The sequence below is a fragment of the Vulpes vulpes genome, chromosome 14 (assembly GCF_048418805.1).
Source record: "Vulpes vulpes isolate BD-2025 chromosome 14, VulVul3, whole genome shotgun sequence".
In the NCBI taxonomy this organism is placed as follows: Eukaryota; Metazoa; Chordata; class Mammalia; order Carnivora; family Canidae; genus Vulpes; species Vulpes vulpes.
The window spans coordinates 85,909,899-85,924,078 of NC_132793.1; the positions used below are offsets into that span (position 1 = coordinate 85,909,899).

At 41.3% G+C, this 14,180-nt stretch overlaps 1 protein-coding gene across 1 annotated transcript in view; it reads left to right on the forward strand.

Moving 5' to 3' along the window:
* The first annotated feature begins 9,903 nt into the window (after positions 1 to 9,903).
* TRPM1 (transient receptor potential cation channel subfamily M member 1) overlaps positions 9,904 to 14,180 on the forward strand; it is a 101,261-nt gene continuing 96,984 nt past the window's right edge. Inside the window, exons 1-3 of the mRNA XM_025986409.1 lie at positions 9,904 to 10,211; positions 10,464 to 10,593; positions 12,490 to 12,580. Of these exons, the coding sequence (XP_025842194.1) occupies positions 9,904 to 10,211; positions 10,464 to 10,593; positions 12,490 to 12,580 (529 nt within the window). The remainder of the gene's footprint in view (positions 10,212 to 10,463; positions 10,594 to 12,489; positions 12,581 to 14,180) is intronic.

A 14,180-nucleotide genomic window follows, 5' to 3' on the forward strand; every position in this document is an offset into this window, starting at 1 on the left:
CCCTCAATAAGGACCATCCGGAACCATTCTCCAGACCTTTGAATGTGACCTCTGGAGGCAGTTTCCTTCACCACAGAACAGTTATGGGAACCTCAGAGGTTAAATTCATGGTTATCTGAGTTTAGGGCTTCCTAAATCCTTCCTGTGGCTCTAAGAGATAGAAGTATTTTTTTTTTAAGATTTTATTTATTTATTCATGAGAGACAGAGAGAAGCCGAGACATAGGCAGAGGGAGAAGCAGGCTCCACACAGGGAGCCCGATGTGGGACTCAATCCTCGGACCCCAGGATCATGCCCTGAGCCAAAGGCAGGCGCTCAACCACTGAGCCACCCAGGCATCCCAGTCAGAAGTATTTTAGAAGAAAATGTCAATTAGTTTAGGAAATTTGGGGTTCCATAATAGCAAAAAAGTTTGCTTCATTGCATGACTTCTCAGAGCCTTTAATATCTTAATATGCACTGAGACTCTCCAAAATGAAAAGAGACTTTGGAGAGCTGCCCCAATTTAATTCACATACGGTCATTTTTTTGAGAATGTCCAAGCCCCCAGGGGCCCAGTCTAGAAGTTTAAAGAATGTTGCTTGCAGGAAGATGCGATATTGTAAGAGGCAGCATGTGAGGTAGGGACTCCTCAAAGCAGACACCACTCCTCTTGATCCCAGTGGCTTAAAAAAAAAAGAAAAAAGAAAAGAAAAAGTTTAATTCCCCCTCGGGAAGAAAGAACTAGGCATGATGAGAAAGGAAAACCTCAACCAATCAGTTTCTTGGGACAATGGAAAATTTGGGACTAATTACTAACAATCTCTTTAACCAAAGTGTTCCTTTTTTGCTTGCCTTCTGAGTCAACTGGGAAAGAAATAATTAACTTTAAAAAGTAAAATGATTCAGTCATGAGACAGAAGGAAATCCTGTCATTTGTAACACCATGGATGGATCCTGAGGGCATTATGCTAAGTGAGATAAGTCATACTGAGACAAATACCATATGATCTCACTTCATGTGGCATCTGAAAAAGTTAAGCTTTTTTAGACTCTCAGAGAAACAGAGCATTCAGCGGTGGTTAGCAGGGGCTGGGAGAAATGAGGAGATGTTGGTCAAAAGATACAAGCTTCCAGTTGTAACATTAATAGGTTTGGGGGTCTAATGTACAGCATGGTGATGATAGTAATCATTCTGTGCCATGTACTTGAATGTTGCTAAAAGAATGGATCTTAAAAAAAAAAAAAGAATGGATATTAAATGTTCTCACCACAAAAAAGAAATGTTAAGTTTGTGAAAGGATGGAGGTGATAGCTCATACTATGGCAGTAATCATCTTGCGATTTATAAATGTATCCAATCAACACACTGTACACTTTCAACTTACACAATGTTATGTGTCAATTGTATCTCAATAAAGCTGGAAAAAAATAAATGTAACATGGATCTCTAGAACAGAAGAAAGGATATTAGAAAAAACTAAGGATATCTGGATGTAGTCTTAGTTAATGAAAATGTATTAACATTGGTTCATTAATTATAACAATATACCATAGTATATATGCTACCATATAAATATAAATATATACCACACATATATTCTTATTTCACAGTATAAATGTACCATAATAATATAAAATATTGATAATAAAAGAGTACAGGATATATAGGAACTCTCTATATTATCTTCTCAATTTTTCTGTAAATCTAAAACTGTTTTAAAAAATAAGATCTGGGGCACCTGAGTGGCTCAGTGATTGAGCATCTGCCTTTGGCTCAGGTGGTGATACCAGGGTCCTGGGATCAAGCCTGCACTGGGGTCCCTGCATGGAGGCTGCTTCTCCCCTGCCTATGTCTCTGCCTCTCTTTCTGCGTCTCTCATGAATAAATAAATAAAATCTAAAAAAAAAAAAGATCTATTAAAATTGTTTAAAAAATAAAATGCCAGAATCTCTCCTGATGTTTCCACACTTTGCAGAACTAGCCTTTTTTTTTTAAAGATTTTATTTATTTATTCATGAGAGATACAGAGAGAGGCAGAGACATAGGCAGTAGGAGACACAGGGTCCCTGCAAGGAGCTGGATGAGGGACTCAATCCTGGGCTCCGGGATCACCTTCCAGATCACACCCGGAACAGAAGGCAGATGCTCAACCGCTGAACCACCCAGGCATCCCACAGAACTAGCCCTTAACCAGTCTAAGCTCTGTGTGCTCATACTTGTTACCCTTCAATGCTCCATAGCAGCGTGCCTTGGCCTGTTGTTCAGAGACTTTTCAAGAGATTTTTATCAAAAGATTAAAACTCAAAGTCATTCTGCTAATTGAAACAAAGATTCAAGAACAAGGGCACTCTATTCCCAGAACGTTTTGCTTAAACTGTACTGAGATTTACTGGATGCGCCTAAATTTGTTTTGAGTGCATTTTTGCTTTATGGGTTCCTGCAACCAAATTGGGGAAAATCCAAATTTTAGTAGCTATGAAGCATTACTCAAAAGAGATGAGACTGATAGATTATCTTGAAGACCATTAGGAGGTCTCCCTCTCCAGTGAGGCATGATGCATGAAATATAAATAACTTCTGTGCCAGGTGTCAAGAGAGCACAGCTTGTAGAACGTTTATATGCTCTGAGGCATCTCGCAGTGCTGATCTGTGAGAAGGCACAGCTGACTTTATGAGGCTCATGCACATCCTTTCATCTCCCAGAGATCTGTTCTTATGCGTCAGCTCCTATAAACCAAGTCTCACAGAGGTGAAATAACTTCTTGCCATGGCTCCTGCCCAAATTTCTTCTCAGGAACACAGATATCTTAAATGAAGAAAAGTCCATATAACTGGACTCATATTTGGGGAGATTTGCCACTGCTACACAGTAAAGATTTAAGAAGCATGAGCTGCAACTTATGTTTGGAATTTGGAAGTACACCATTAGGTCCTACCAGAGGGCAGAATGTTACATTCAGACTTGAATGGATTCCAGCACTGTGATGCACTGGGGCTCCTTACATGTGGTTGGCAGACTTATAGATGAATGAGATGTCAAGAATTTTGTGAAAAGGAAAACCAGCTCAGATAATGCTCTTTTTATGGAACTTCCAGAAGCTCCACCCATGATGAGGCCACTCCACAGCAGTTCCAGGCATACTATTCTTCTTTGCCCAGACTGGTCCTACCAGTTCTTGACATTTATGCCACTGAGACTTCCACAAAGCTTTGACATAATTGATTATTTCCACAGCAAAGTCACTGGTTTTATTTTCATTGTGGAGTTTATTCTGAAAATTTTAAAATGTTTAATATTTGGCAGGTTTTTCATCCATGTGCTTGTTATCTTAGCTCACATCATCTGCCAACATTGCAACATAATCCACTGCCAAAAATAAATAAATAAAAAAGAAGAGAAAAGAGGAAAAAAATGAAAAGAAAGCCGGTATGATCGGACAGGAAGCCACAGTCCACTTGGGATCCTCTTGATACCTCCATGTTGGACTTTCCAGAGCTTCTGTCCTCCATTGCAGAATGGCCAGCAGTGAAGGCATGCTAAGAACTCCAGCTCCCACAAGCCTGGAGCCATGTGGCACAGGGAAGGGTTATGTAAAGAAGTTGCTGCCAATTTTCAACTGTTGATGGGGCCAAGAATCCTTTGGAGAGAGGCTGCATATTTTGACCAACTTGGCTCCAAAGACTCACCAGGACGGACCTCTGCCTTCCAGAGAGTGGAGTTTCCACAGCCTGTGTTCCAAATGTTTGAGGATCGTAGTTCCCCCAAGTGGAAAACCCCACTTTATCTGTCAGTCAGTGGAGAATCTACAGAAAAGTAGTTTATGAAGAGTTTATGGTTAAATAAATAAAATCTTTTTAAAAAAAAAGAGTTTATGGTGATCAAAGCATAGAAGACCTGTAGGCCTCTGCCTAATCTAGTTATTCTTTTATTTATTTTTATGATTACCTTTGATAACAATACCAAAGATTTTAAGTTCCTCTTCCTCTCTACCCTTTTTCATTTGCAGAGGCGTTGTTCAAAGAAATATGAGTTTAATTTACAAAGCAAATATATATTTTAATCTACCACCTCAGCTTCTTTATTTCAGGAATTCTACCAATTAAGTCATTCAAAAGTCAGCACTATCTTGTGTTTTTTTTTTTTTCTAAGATTTTATTTATTTATTAGAGAGGCAGAATGAACAGTGGGGAGGGGCAGAGGGAGAGAGGAAGAGAGAGAGAAGCAAACTCCCTGCTGAGCACGGCTCAGGCTCAACTCAACAGATGTTGGCAAAGATGTCAAGAAAAAGGAGTACTCATGCACTGTTGGTGGGAATGCAAACAGTCACTCTGGAAAACAGTATGGAGTTGCCTCAAAAAGTTAAAAATAGATGCCAGGCTCAATCCCAGGACCTAGAGATCACGACCTGAGCCAAAGGCAGACACTTAACCACCTGAGCCATCCAGGTGCCCCACCACTATCTTGTTTTAAAACATATGTAAACAATCCAGGGATGTGGAAAGTGGAAACTCACCTCTGGAACCAATCCCAAGAGCAATACTTTGTTGCACAGACACAAATCTCATGCCAAATAAGACTTTGAGAAGGAAGGTACTTGGAACAGGACTTCCAGGTCAGGATTCACACACCTGCTTGGCAAGTACTTGCCTGAGCCCTCAGCATCCACAGGTATCTCTCACCTTGCTCCCTATTCCCAGTCTGATCTTTCCCCTTCCCCACCCATCATCCCTCCTGGCCTGGGAACTATGCTTCAGTTCACAGGGTCTGCTGGCCTGACTGAGGTGCCACTTATCCCCGCTCCAGCTTTTGTGTAAAGTACCTCCTTTCCTCAAATCTGCCATCTAGTTTCCCACTTAAACAAGTCCAGCTGAAGCACCTCTCCTCCTCTGGTAAGTCCTCTATCCCTTTATATTTTCTTACTGCTTGGCAAGTCTGATTAGAATGCTTCCTATGGTCTGCCTTGTATTTCAAATGTGTTTGTATAGGTGTGGCCTCCCCCACTAGCTTATGAACATTTAAAGTCATATCTGAGTCATTCCCATACCTCTGCACAGCACAGAAAGGGTGTTATCATATCAGGGTGATATCTGAAAAGGGTTAGCATCCAAAATGTATAAAAACTTATACAAATCAAAGACCCAAAAAACAAATAATCCAATTTAAAAATGGGCAGAAGACATGAACAGACATTTCTCCAAAGAAGACATACAGATTCAACAGACACATGAAAAGATGTTTATCATCATTTACCATCAGGGAAATGTAAATCAAAACTACAATGAGATATCATTTCACAGTTGTCAGAATGGCTAAAATCAACAACACAAGAAACAAATGGGTGTTGGCAAGGAGGTGAAGAAAAAAGAATACTGTGCACTGTTGGTGGGAATGCAAATGGGTCCAGTCACTCTGGAAAACAGTATGAAGATTTCTCAAAAGTTAAAATAAAAAACTACCTTATGATCCAGCAATCCCATTACGGATATTTACCCAAAGAATACAGAAACACTAATTCAAAAGGATATATGCACCCCTATGTTTATAGCAGCATTATTTATAATAGCAAAGATATGGAAGTAGCCCAAGTGTTCATCAATTGATGAATAGACATAGGAGATGTGGTATATTTATACAATGGACTATATTTAGCCATGAAAAGAATGAAATCTTGCCATTTGCAATGACATGGACGGAGCTAGTAAATAGAATGCTAAGTGAAATAAGTCAGAGAAAGACAAATACCACATGATTTCACTTATATCTGGAATTTAAGAAACAAAACACATGGGCAAAGGGAAAAAGAGAGAGAGAAATCAAGAATCAGACTCTTAGCTATGCAGAACAAACTGAAGGTCACCAGAAGAGAGGGAGATGGAAGGATGGGTTAAAATAGATGATGGAGATTAAGGAATGCACTTGTGCTGAGCACCAGGTGATGTATGGACTTGTCAAATTACTATATTGTACACCTAAAACTAATATAACACTGTATGTTAATTAACTGGAATTAAAGTAAAAACTTTAAAAAAGAGAAAGGGTGATGTCAGTGGTGAATTAAATTGAACTATGGATAGCAAGGAAGCAAGAGGCCAAGGAAAATAAGTGCAGTTAAATGACAGATGACAAGAGAGTGGAAAAGATTTGCCACTTTAACACAGTCACAAGTTCATCATCTTATATGAACAAGCTTTAAAAATAAGGAAAAGATTCGATTTTAAAAATGAGCAGAAGATGTGGAAAGTTCACAGAAATAGAAATGCAGATCACCTTTAAACATGAAAAGACGCCCAACTTCACTCCTAGTAACATTAATGCAAATTAAAATTATACTGACCTATAGACATCTAACAGACCACTTCACCCAATAGCAGAATACATATTCCTCTCAAGTTCACATGGAACATTGTCCAGGAAAGACCATATGCTAGTCCATGCAACAAGCCTAAATAAGTTTAGAGGGATTGAAATTGTACTAAGTATGTTCTCCAACCACAGTGGAATTAAATTCAGAATCAATAACAGAAATTTGTGAAATTCACAACTATACATACACTTATGCAATCAATGGGTTAAAAAGTCACACAAAAAATTGAGATGTGGGGCAGCCGGGGTGGCTCAGCAATAGTTTAGCACTGCCTTCAGCCCAGGGCCTGATCCTGGAGACCACGGATCAAGTCCCATGTCAGGCTCCCTGCATGATACACACATCTCTCTGTGTGTGTCTCATGAATAAATAAATAAAATCTGGGATCCCTGGGTGGCTTAGCGGTTTGGCACCTGCCTTCGGCCCAGGGCATGATCCTGGAGACCTAGGGTTGGAGTCCCACGTCAGGCTCCCTGCATGGAGCCTGCTTCTCCCTCTGCCTGTGTCTTTGCCTCTCTCTCTCTCTCTCTCTGTGTCTCTCATGAATAAATAAATAAATAAATAAATAAATAAATAAAATCTTATAAATAAATTAAATAAATAAATAAATTTTAAGAATCTTTAAAAAATTAGAGATGAACTACTTTAAGATGAACAAAAATGAAAACAGAATATACCACAACTTATGGAATATAGCCAAAGTAATGTGCAGAGGAAATTGATACCTTTAGACACCTCTGTTAAAAATGAAAGACTGCAAATCAATAATCGAATCCTCAACTTTATAAAGCTAAAAACGGAAGAGCAAATGAAACTCAAATCAAACAGAAGAAAGGAAATAAGACTAGAATGGAAAGAAGTAAAATAAAGAATAGGAAAACAATAGAAGAAATCAACTCAACCAAAAGTTGATTCTCTGAAAAGATCAGCAAAATTGACAAATCCTTAGCTAGATGGACAGAGGGGTGGGTATGAGAGGGAGAAGACTCAAGTTACTAAAATCAAGAATGAAAGAAGAGATACCACCACTGACCTAAGAAATAAAAAAAGATTATAAGGGAATATCATGCCAACAAATGGAAAAAATCCAGAAGTATTAGACCAATTCTTTCAAAGACACAAATTATTAAAACCATCTCAAGAAGAAATGGAAAAGTCTGAATAGATCTATTAAAGAAGTAAAGAGATTAAGCTATTAATTTTAAAACTTCCCACAAAGAATACATCAGACCCAGATGGTTTCTATGGTAAATTCTACCAAACTTGTAAAGAAGAATTAGTACCAATCCTTCACCAACTCTTACAGAAAACAGAAGAGGGTGAACGTTTCCCAACTCATTCTGTGAGGCTGGTGCTACCCTGATCCAAATACCAGACAAGGGCATCCTAAGAAAGGAGATTCAGACCCAAACTATATACAGACACAACTTCTTTTTTTTTTACATTTGTTTTTATTTAAGTTTGATTTGCCAACATGTAACACCCAGTGCTCATCCCATCAAGTCAGACTCAAACTATATCTCTATATACAGTTTCTTAATAAGATTGGCAAACATCCCAACATTTCACAATATATTCTGTAGATGAGGCAGTGAGGAAACAGGAACTCTCAAAAAATGTTGGTAGAAACACATAATGATAACCTGTAGGGAAGGGAATTTTTCAATATTAGCAAAATCACATGTGCATTTACTGTTAATTCCAGCAACCTCTCTTTTAGGAATTTAGCCTAAAGATTACTGGAAAAATGCCAAAGAATGTGTGGCATGGCTTTTTGTTGTTATGAGATCTATAAAGACCGAAAGCCACCTAGTGTCCGTCTAATTGAATCAACTTTCATGCATTCACCCAAGGATTTGGTGTATACAGCTACAAAAAGAAATAAGAAGTGGCTAATTAATTCCCAGGAAAAGTGGAGATGTAAAGTACTCTTCCATTTACGCAAAAAGAAGGAGGAGGGACATATATATGGAATTAATACCATACACTAGTGTTTAAAAATGGAAAGATATATGTTATACTTTACTTGTAGAGAGGAAAGGACAAGGAGGAGAGAGAGATACAGTAGCCAGATACTTCTGGATAAAACTTATCTGCAGTTTTGGTTTTGCAATAATAAAAATGTTTTACAAAATTAAATTGAAAACCCAATTCCTAAAAATCCAAAGGAAAATTAAATAAGTGGACTCAACCATGTATCAAGTTTACAGAATAACCCCATGGAGAAGAATCATTTTAAGTAATTTTAAAACTCTAATAGGATATACCTAAGGTCAAAATGAACAACAAAATAGTGTCTTAAACTGCATTTAGTAATTGTATTGTTAACAGTAATATTGGCATTGTTGCTCTGAAACTGAACTTAGGATAAAGCAAGAGACAAATTATGTTAATGTCATTAGGAATAAGACTCAGCATAAGCAAAAAGAGACACAAACATAAGATCAGGATATTAAGTAAATAAGCTGTGTTTCTTTTTTTTAAAGATTTTATTTATTTATCTGAGAGAAAGAGAGAGCACAAACTAGAGGGAGGGAAAGAGGGAGAGAGAGAAGCAGACTCGCTGCTGAGCAGGGACCCTGACGTGGGACTAGATCCCAAGACCCTAGGATCGTGACCTGAGCCAAAGGCAGCCACTTAACTGACTGAGCCATGCTGGTGCCCCTGGTGTGTTTCTAAATTGGAATTGGAACTATCAATATTAACTCATGATGCATTTTCTCTTATATATCTTATATATTATATATAATTGTATATTGTATACAATATGTATATTATATATATGGACACATATAAAACATGACCATTCTGCCAACTGCAAGGACTAGAAAACAATTCAATTCAGAAGCAGATACTTCTTTCTAAGTACCATTTCCCACTAAAATGATATTTAGAAATTCCTTGGACAAATGGCCACATCCAGGTCTTGGCCAAGAAATGTACCAGATAAATGTGAAACACCTTTTTGTTCCAGAGAGATAGTCTTGGAGACTCCTGGTGTTGTGCCAGGATTCAAGAACCCATGTGAAATTGGAACAATTTGAGCAACAATAAGGAAAGTTACCGCTGTGAACTAAAATGCACCAAGTACACTGAGGGGGGCACTTGATGGGATGAGCATTGGGTGTTATTCTATATGTTGGCAAATTGAACACCAATAAAAAATAAATTTATATAAATAAATAAATAAATAAATAAATAAATAAATAAATAAAATGCACCAAGTATGTTTCCATGAATTCGTGTATGTTTCATGAATCATTCCATGAATTCATACATCCTGACACTCTGAAAAAAGAAACATATGAGTCACCTTGGAATGATGCCAGGGAATCAAGTCATTACTCTGCAAACCAAAACCTTTTGCCTTTCCTGTGTGAACCACACTAACCCCTTTGGTCAGGGGAAGTTTCTCTTCATAAGTGAATTCCATCGCGTAAATGAAGAAGAAATGGTAGAATTGAGGATCACCCTTTTGCAAATTGTATTGATACAAAGGCTCTAGGGGATCATCATCAAGATTCCCCCAACCTCACAAAAGACAGACAAGCGGATATGAGGTGCCTCCTGATGGAAGGACACATGTCACCAGGGGGCCTTGTGAAAAAATCCTTTCTGAATCCAAATGGGTCTCAAGATCTTACTATTGGTGAGGAAATGCAGGGCACAGAGCAGCAAGAGAAACACCATGAACTTGTCTCAGGGTCTCCTCTGAGGGGGACCCAAGCCAAGACCCCAGACATAGAGTGCAAGTGCTGGCTCTACCTTGGGTTGGCTACCTGGTTGCCACTGCCTCCTCAGGGGTCCATACAGGTGACCGCACAGGACACTGTCCTAGCTCCTCTCACCAACTGTGATCATAGGCAAGTTATTCCCAAGGAGCCTTGGAACCTTTATTCCTTACTCAGGTTAAGAAATGCACTACCTCCAAGGCTGGGTGACTGATTGAGTAGGTCACTACACAAGTGGCAGGACCTGGCACCAGCTAACCAGTACATGTGTCTTCCTCATCACTAGTGTTAGTGCTATTATCATTGGTTCAGAGTGTTCACTGGACACCTAATAATCCTCGCACACTAACAGCATGTCCGCAGTTCTTGTGCGTTGCTTCCTAGCACTGGGTTCTTCCGGGTGTCATGCCCAGAGGAGGAGACATCTGAAAAATGGGAATTCTGCTCAGGATACCCTCCCTCTTATGGCTCCAGCTCAGCACCAGTCCACAGGAATATAAGGTATGCCACAGCTGTGAGCCACAGATAGTATTTTAAATTCTCCAGTAGCCACTTTAAAGAAATGCATAGAAGCAGATAACAAAATTAATAATACATTTTATTCAGTCCAAAACACCCAATATATCATCTCAACATGCAGTCAGTATAAAGTCATTATCACCAGTCTTGGCCATCTTGTGTGTTGCATGCTTGGAGCACGCTTCATTTCAGACTGGCTGAACTTCAAGGTCTCCATGGGCAGCCACATGTGGCTCGGGCCACCATGTTGTACCTGGCAGGTCCAGTTGCCTGCCTCATTGTGCTGCCCCAGAGAGGAGGGTTGCTCACTTTTGGAAGGCTCAGGATCTCATTCTCCCCATGTAATCTGACCTCAGAAAGGGCCTCTTTGATTAGTGACAATAGTGTCCATTGGTTGGAGAGGCACTGACTGGCCGCTGGGCTGGGGCTGCTCATTGGCACAGTGTTCTGTGCCAACTTTCATACTTTGTAGCCATGATGGAGCACGAGTATGCTGTGAAGGATGGCAAGACACTCACTTGCCACCTGGGGCTTCTCAGCTCCCCCCAGCTTTTTTCTTGATTCCCTAGGAACACCCCACCTCTATAATTCTGTCTCGACCTGTGCCACTCAAAATACTGTCATTGCAGATCCCTCTGACCCCTGGGGGAACTCTTTCTAAAAGCTGTGAGTCTATCTAGAGCCAATCATGAGTTTACAAGGGAAGACAATGGTGGCATTGGTCCAGAGTTGCTCCTGGGTGGGCACCTCTCTGTCCCCAGGCTGTGTGCACCAGCAAAAGATGGGCAGAGTCACCCTTCACCCTCACTGGGCCTACTCTCCTGGGACAAGGTTGTCAGCCTCTGGTGGGCACAGACCTGAGGGAAGCTCAGAACTCCCTCTCACAAAGGACAGACTCCCTCCCCAGAAAATGGCCTGGCTCACCTGCCAGGTCTAGCATCCACCTCTCAGGTCAGAAGCTCCCTGAGCCCACTGAGTGTCCTGCAGGTGTGGGGTTGGCCTCCTGGGGGGCATGGTCCCATGTTCAGGCTGCATCACCACCAGGGCTCTATGGCACCAATTTACATCTCTGCTCCACTTCACGAGCTCAGTCAGAGGCCTGTGTCCTCATCTGTAAAATGGAAACTGCCTTAACTTCCCCTGCATCCAGCCTGTCTGCATTTCTGTCCACTCTTCTGGGAGATGAGGGAGGCAGCCCAGGAGACCCACAGGTGTGTGGGCAATCCGGCCCCCTGCCTAGAGGGTCGTGCACAGAAGAATTTCCAAGTTTGGGTTTTCTCTTTCCCACTAGTCTGAGAAAGCTCATTGAAAGCTGGAAAACCATGCACATCCCTACAGCATCCCCCCCATGGTGGTTCTAGGGAGACTGAAGATATGGGTCATGCAGGCTGCTGGTAGTGTGGGGACAGTGGAAGTTAGGAGCACCCGGATGGGGACGAGAGTCATGTGGGACTCACACTGCATTTGTAGTGAAGTTCACCTCGACCTCTGGCTCAACCTCAGATGATTTGAGAAAGGATTACAGATGATTAGTGCCATGTGGTGCCTTCTCTGGGCTCCCTGGGGCCCTGGCACTGCCCGCCTGATGAGGGGCTTCTGAAAGAACGATTATGTCCAATTGTCTCAATTATGCAAACCATGCTGACATTTCCACCAGGGAAAGGACTGGCTGGGGGGAGGGTCACTTCAAAGGGAAAGTTCTAGCTCCCCCATCTCTCTCAGATCCCCAGGCTGCTTTCATGGGATCCCACACAGAGCAGCCTAGCAACATGAGGCCCTGGTTTCCTTTCCTGGCCTGGGAGCGAGGTCACGGGGCCATCGCCTCACCAGGATCATGAGGGCCCCGGCACGGGCGCTCACATGCTCCTCATGTGGACTTCTGCTCTTAAAGGGTGGGCTCACCTCAGCCAGCTTCCTGCCTGGTCAGAGAAGGACAGTGGAGGAGGCCCAGCTAGACCCTCTCCGCTTGGCCACTGTAGCAGGTAAGCCCAGGTTAGGGCTAAACTCAGGTGTGGGTTAGCTCAGGTTGGGGAGCCTGCTTCCTGGGGCCGCTAGCTCCTCTACTGCCAGCCAACCAGACAGGGGTGTATCCATTCTCAGCCCAAAAGGCCTCCTGGCTGACTCCGTAAGGGGAGGCTAAGCCCTGCATCAGCTGGCCAACACCAGACTCCAATGTATGGAGACTCCCTCACAGCTGGCTTCTTAATGTAGGTGCTGGGGATCTGCAGAGAAGCCCCAGCTCCAGAGCTCAGGCTCCTCGCCTGTCACTCCTTAGCATCTTACCCTCTGCTCCTTTGCTTCCTGGAGAGTGTGCCTCTTTTTGAGAGCTCTCGTGATTGCTAAAGTTCTTTGGGTTGGGGGTGGTTGGGCAGAGGCTATACCTATAAGCTTTTTCAGCTGATATTCCAACTATTAGATAAAAACCCAGGGAAAAGATAGATTCTACTACACAGGGCTGTAAAGGGAGGTGGGGATTCTTTCTCACTGCAGTGAGGGAATAGAATTGGTTTCTGGAAGGCAGTGCAGTAGAATGTACCCAAGTACAATTTTTCATGTAGAGATGGATCCATTCTGAAGGAATAATCCTGAAGGGAAGCCAAGATTTACATAGCATTGTTTCCTGCAGTGAGACACAAGAACAGTCCAATGTCCAAGACATGGGCACATAAATCATGGTCTATTCACAAGATGAAATATAATGCAGCCATTTGCAAAAGGACAGAGAAAAATGTATGATGAAAACGTACAGTATGGACATGTTTTTCATTACACACGCACACACGCACACACACGCACATGCACACACACACATCTGTCTAATCTATTCACAGAAAAAAAGCCTAGAAATACACTGAAATTCTATCTGTTGTTATTTTAGGATGAAGGCCATCTGGGTGATGTTTATTTATTCCTTGATACATTTCCTCTTCTTCCTTTACTTTAATCATTTTCTATGACAAATACATTTTCGTTTTGTTACCAGAAATTATACGTCTTTAAATTTTTTGACTTTTTTTTAAAGCCTTAGCAAAAATTAGCAGAAATAGAGGGGTGCTTGGGTGACTCAGTTGGTTATGTCTGCCATCAGCTCAGGGCATGATCTTAGGGTGCTGGAGTGGAGCTCCCCATGTGTCAGGTTCCCTGCTCAGCAGGGAGTCTGCTTCTCTCTCTCCCTCTGCCCCCCCTCCCCTTGTGTGGGCTCTCTCTCTCTCTCAAATAAGTAAATAAAACGAGACAATTTGCTCTGTCTGAATTAAATATTTAGAGAGGAATTTAAAAAGGACACCAGTCTCTCTGGGAGTAGACTTTATAGAGGTTTGACTTTAAGGAAAGATTGTCTTTGGCAATCTTCACCAACTATCATTCTGTACACTATCTAATAGTTTTAATTCATGGCATTTGCAATGGTATTTATAGCATAAATTGGCCACTGTCTACAATGTATCTCCGGCCCCAGAAAATGTAATCGAAAACATCAACTTATGTTGAATGTGTTTAATGTAATTGTTTGTGTTTTATTGGTTCTTTTCTAGGAGAAGTCTGGAATTTTGTTTTGTTTGGCTCTTTGCATTCTCATTTATT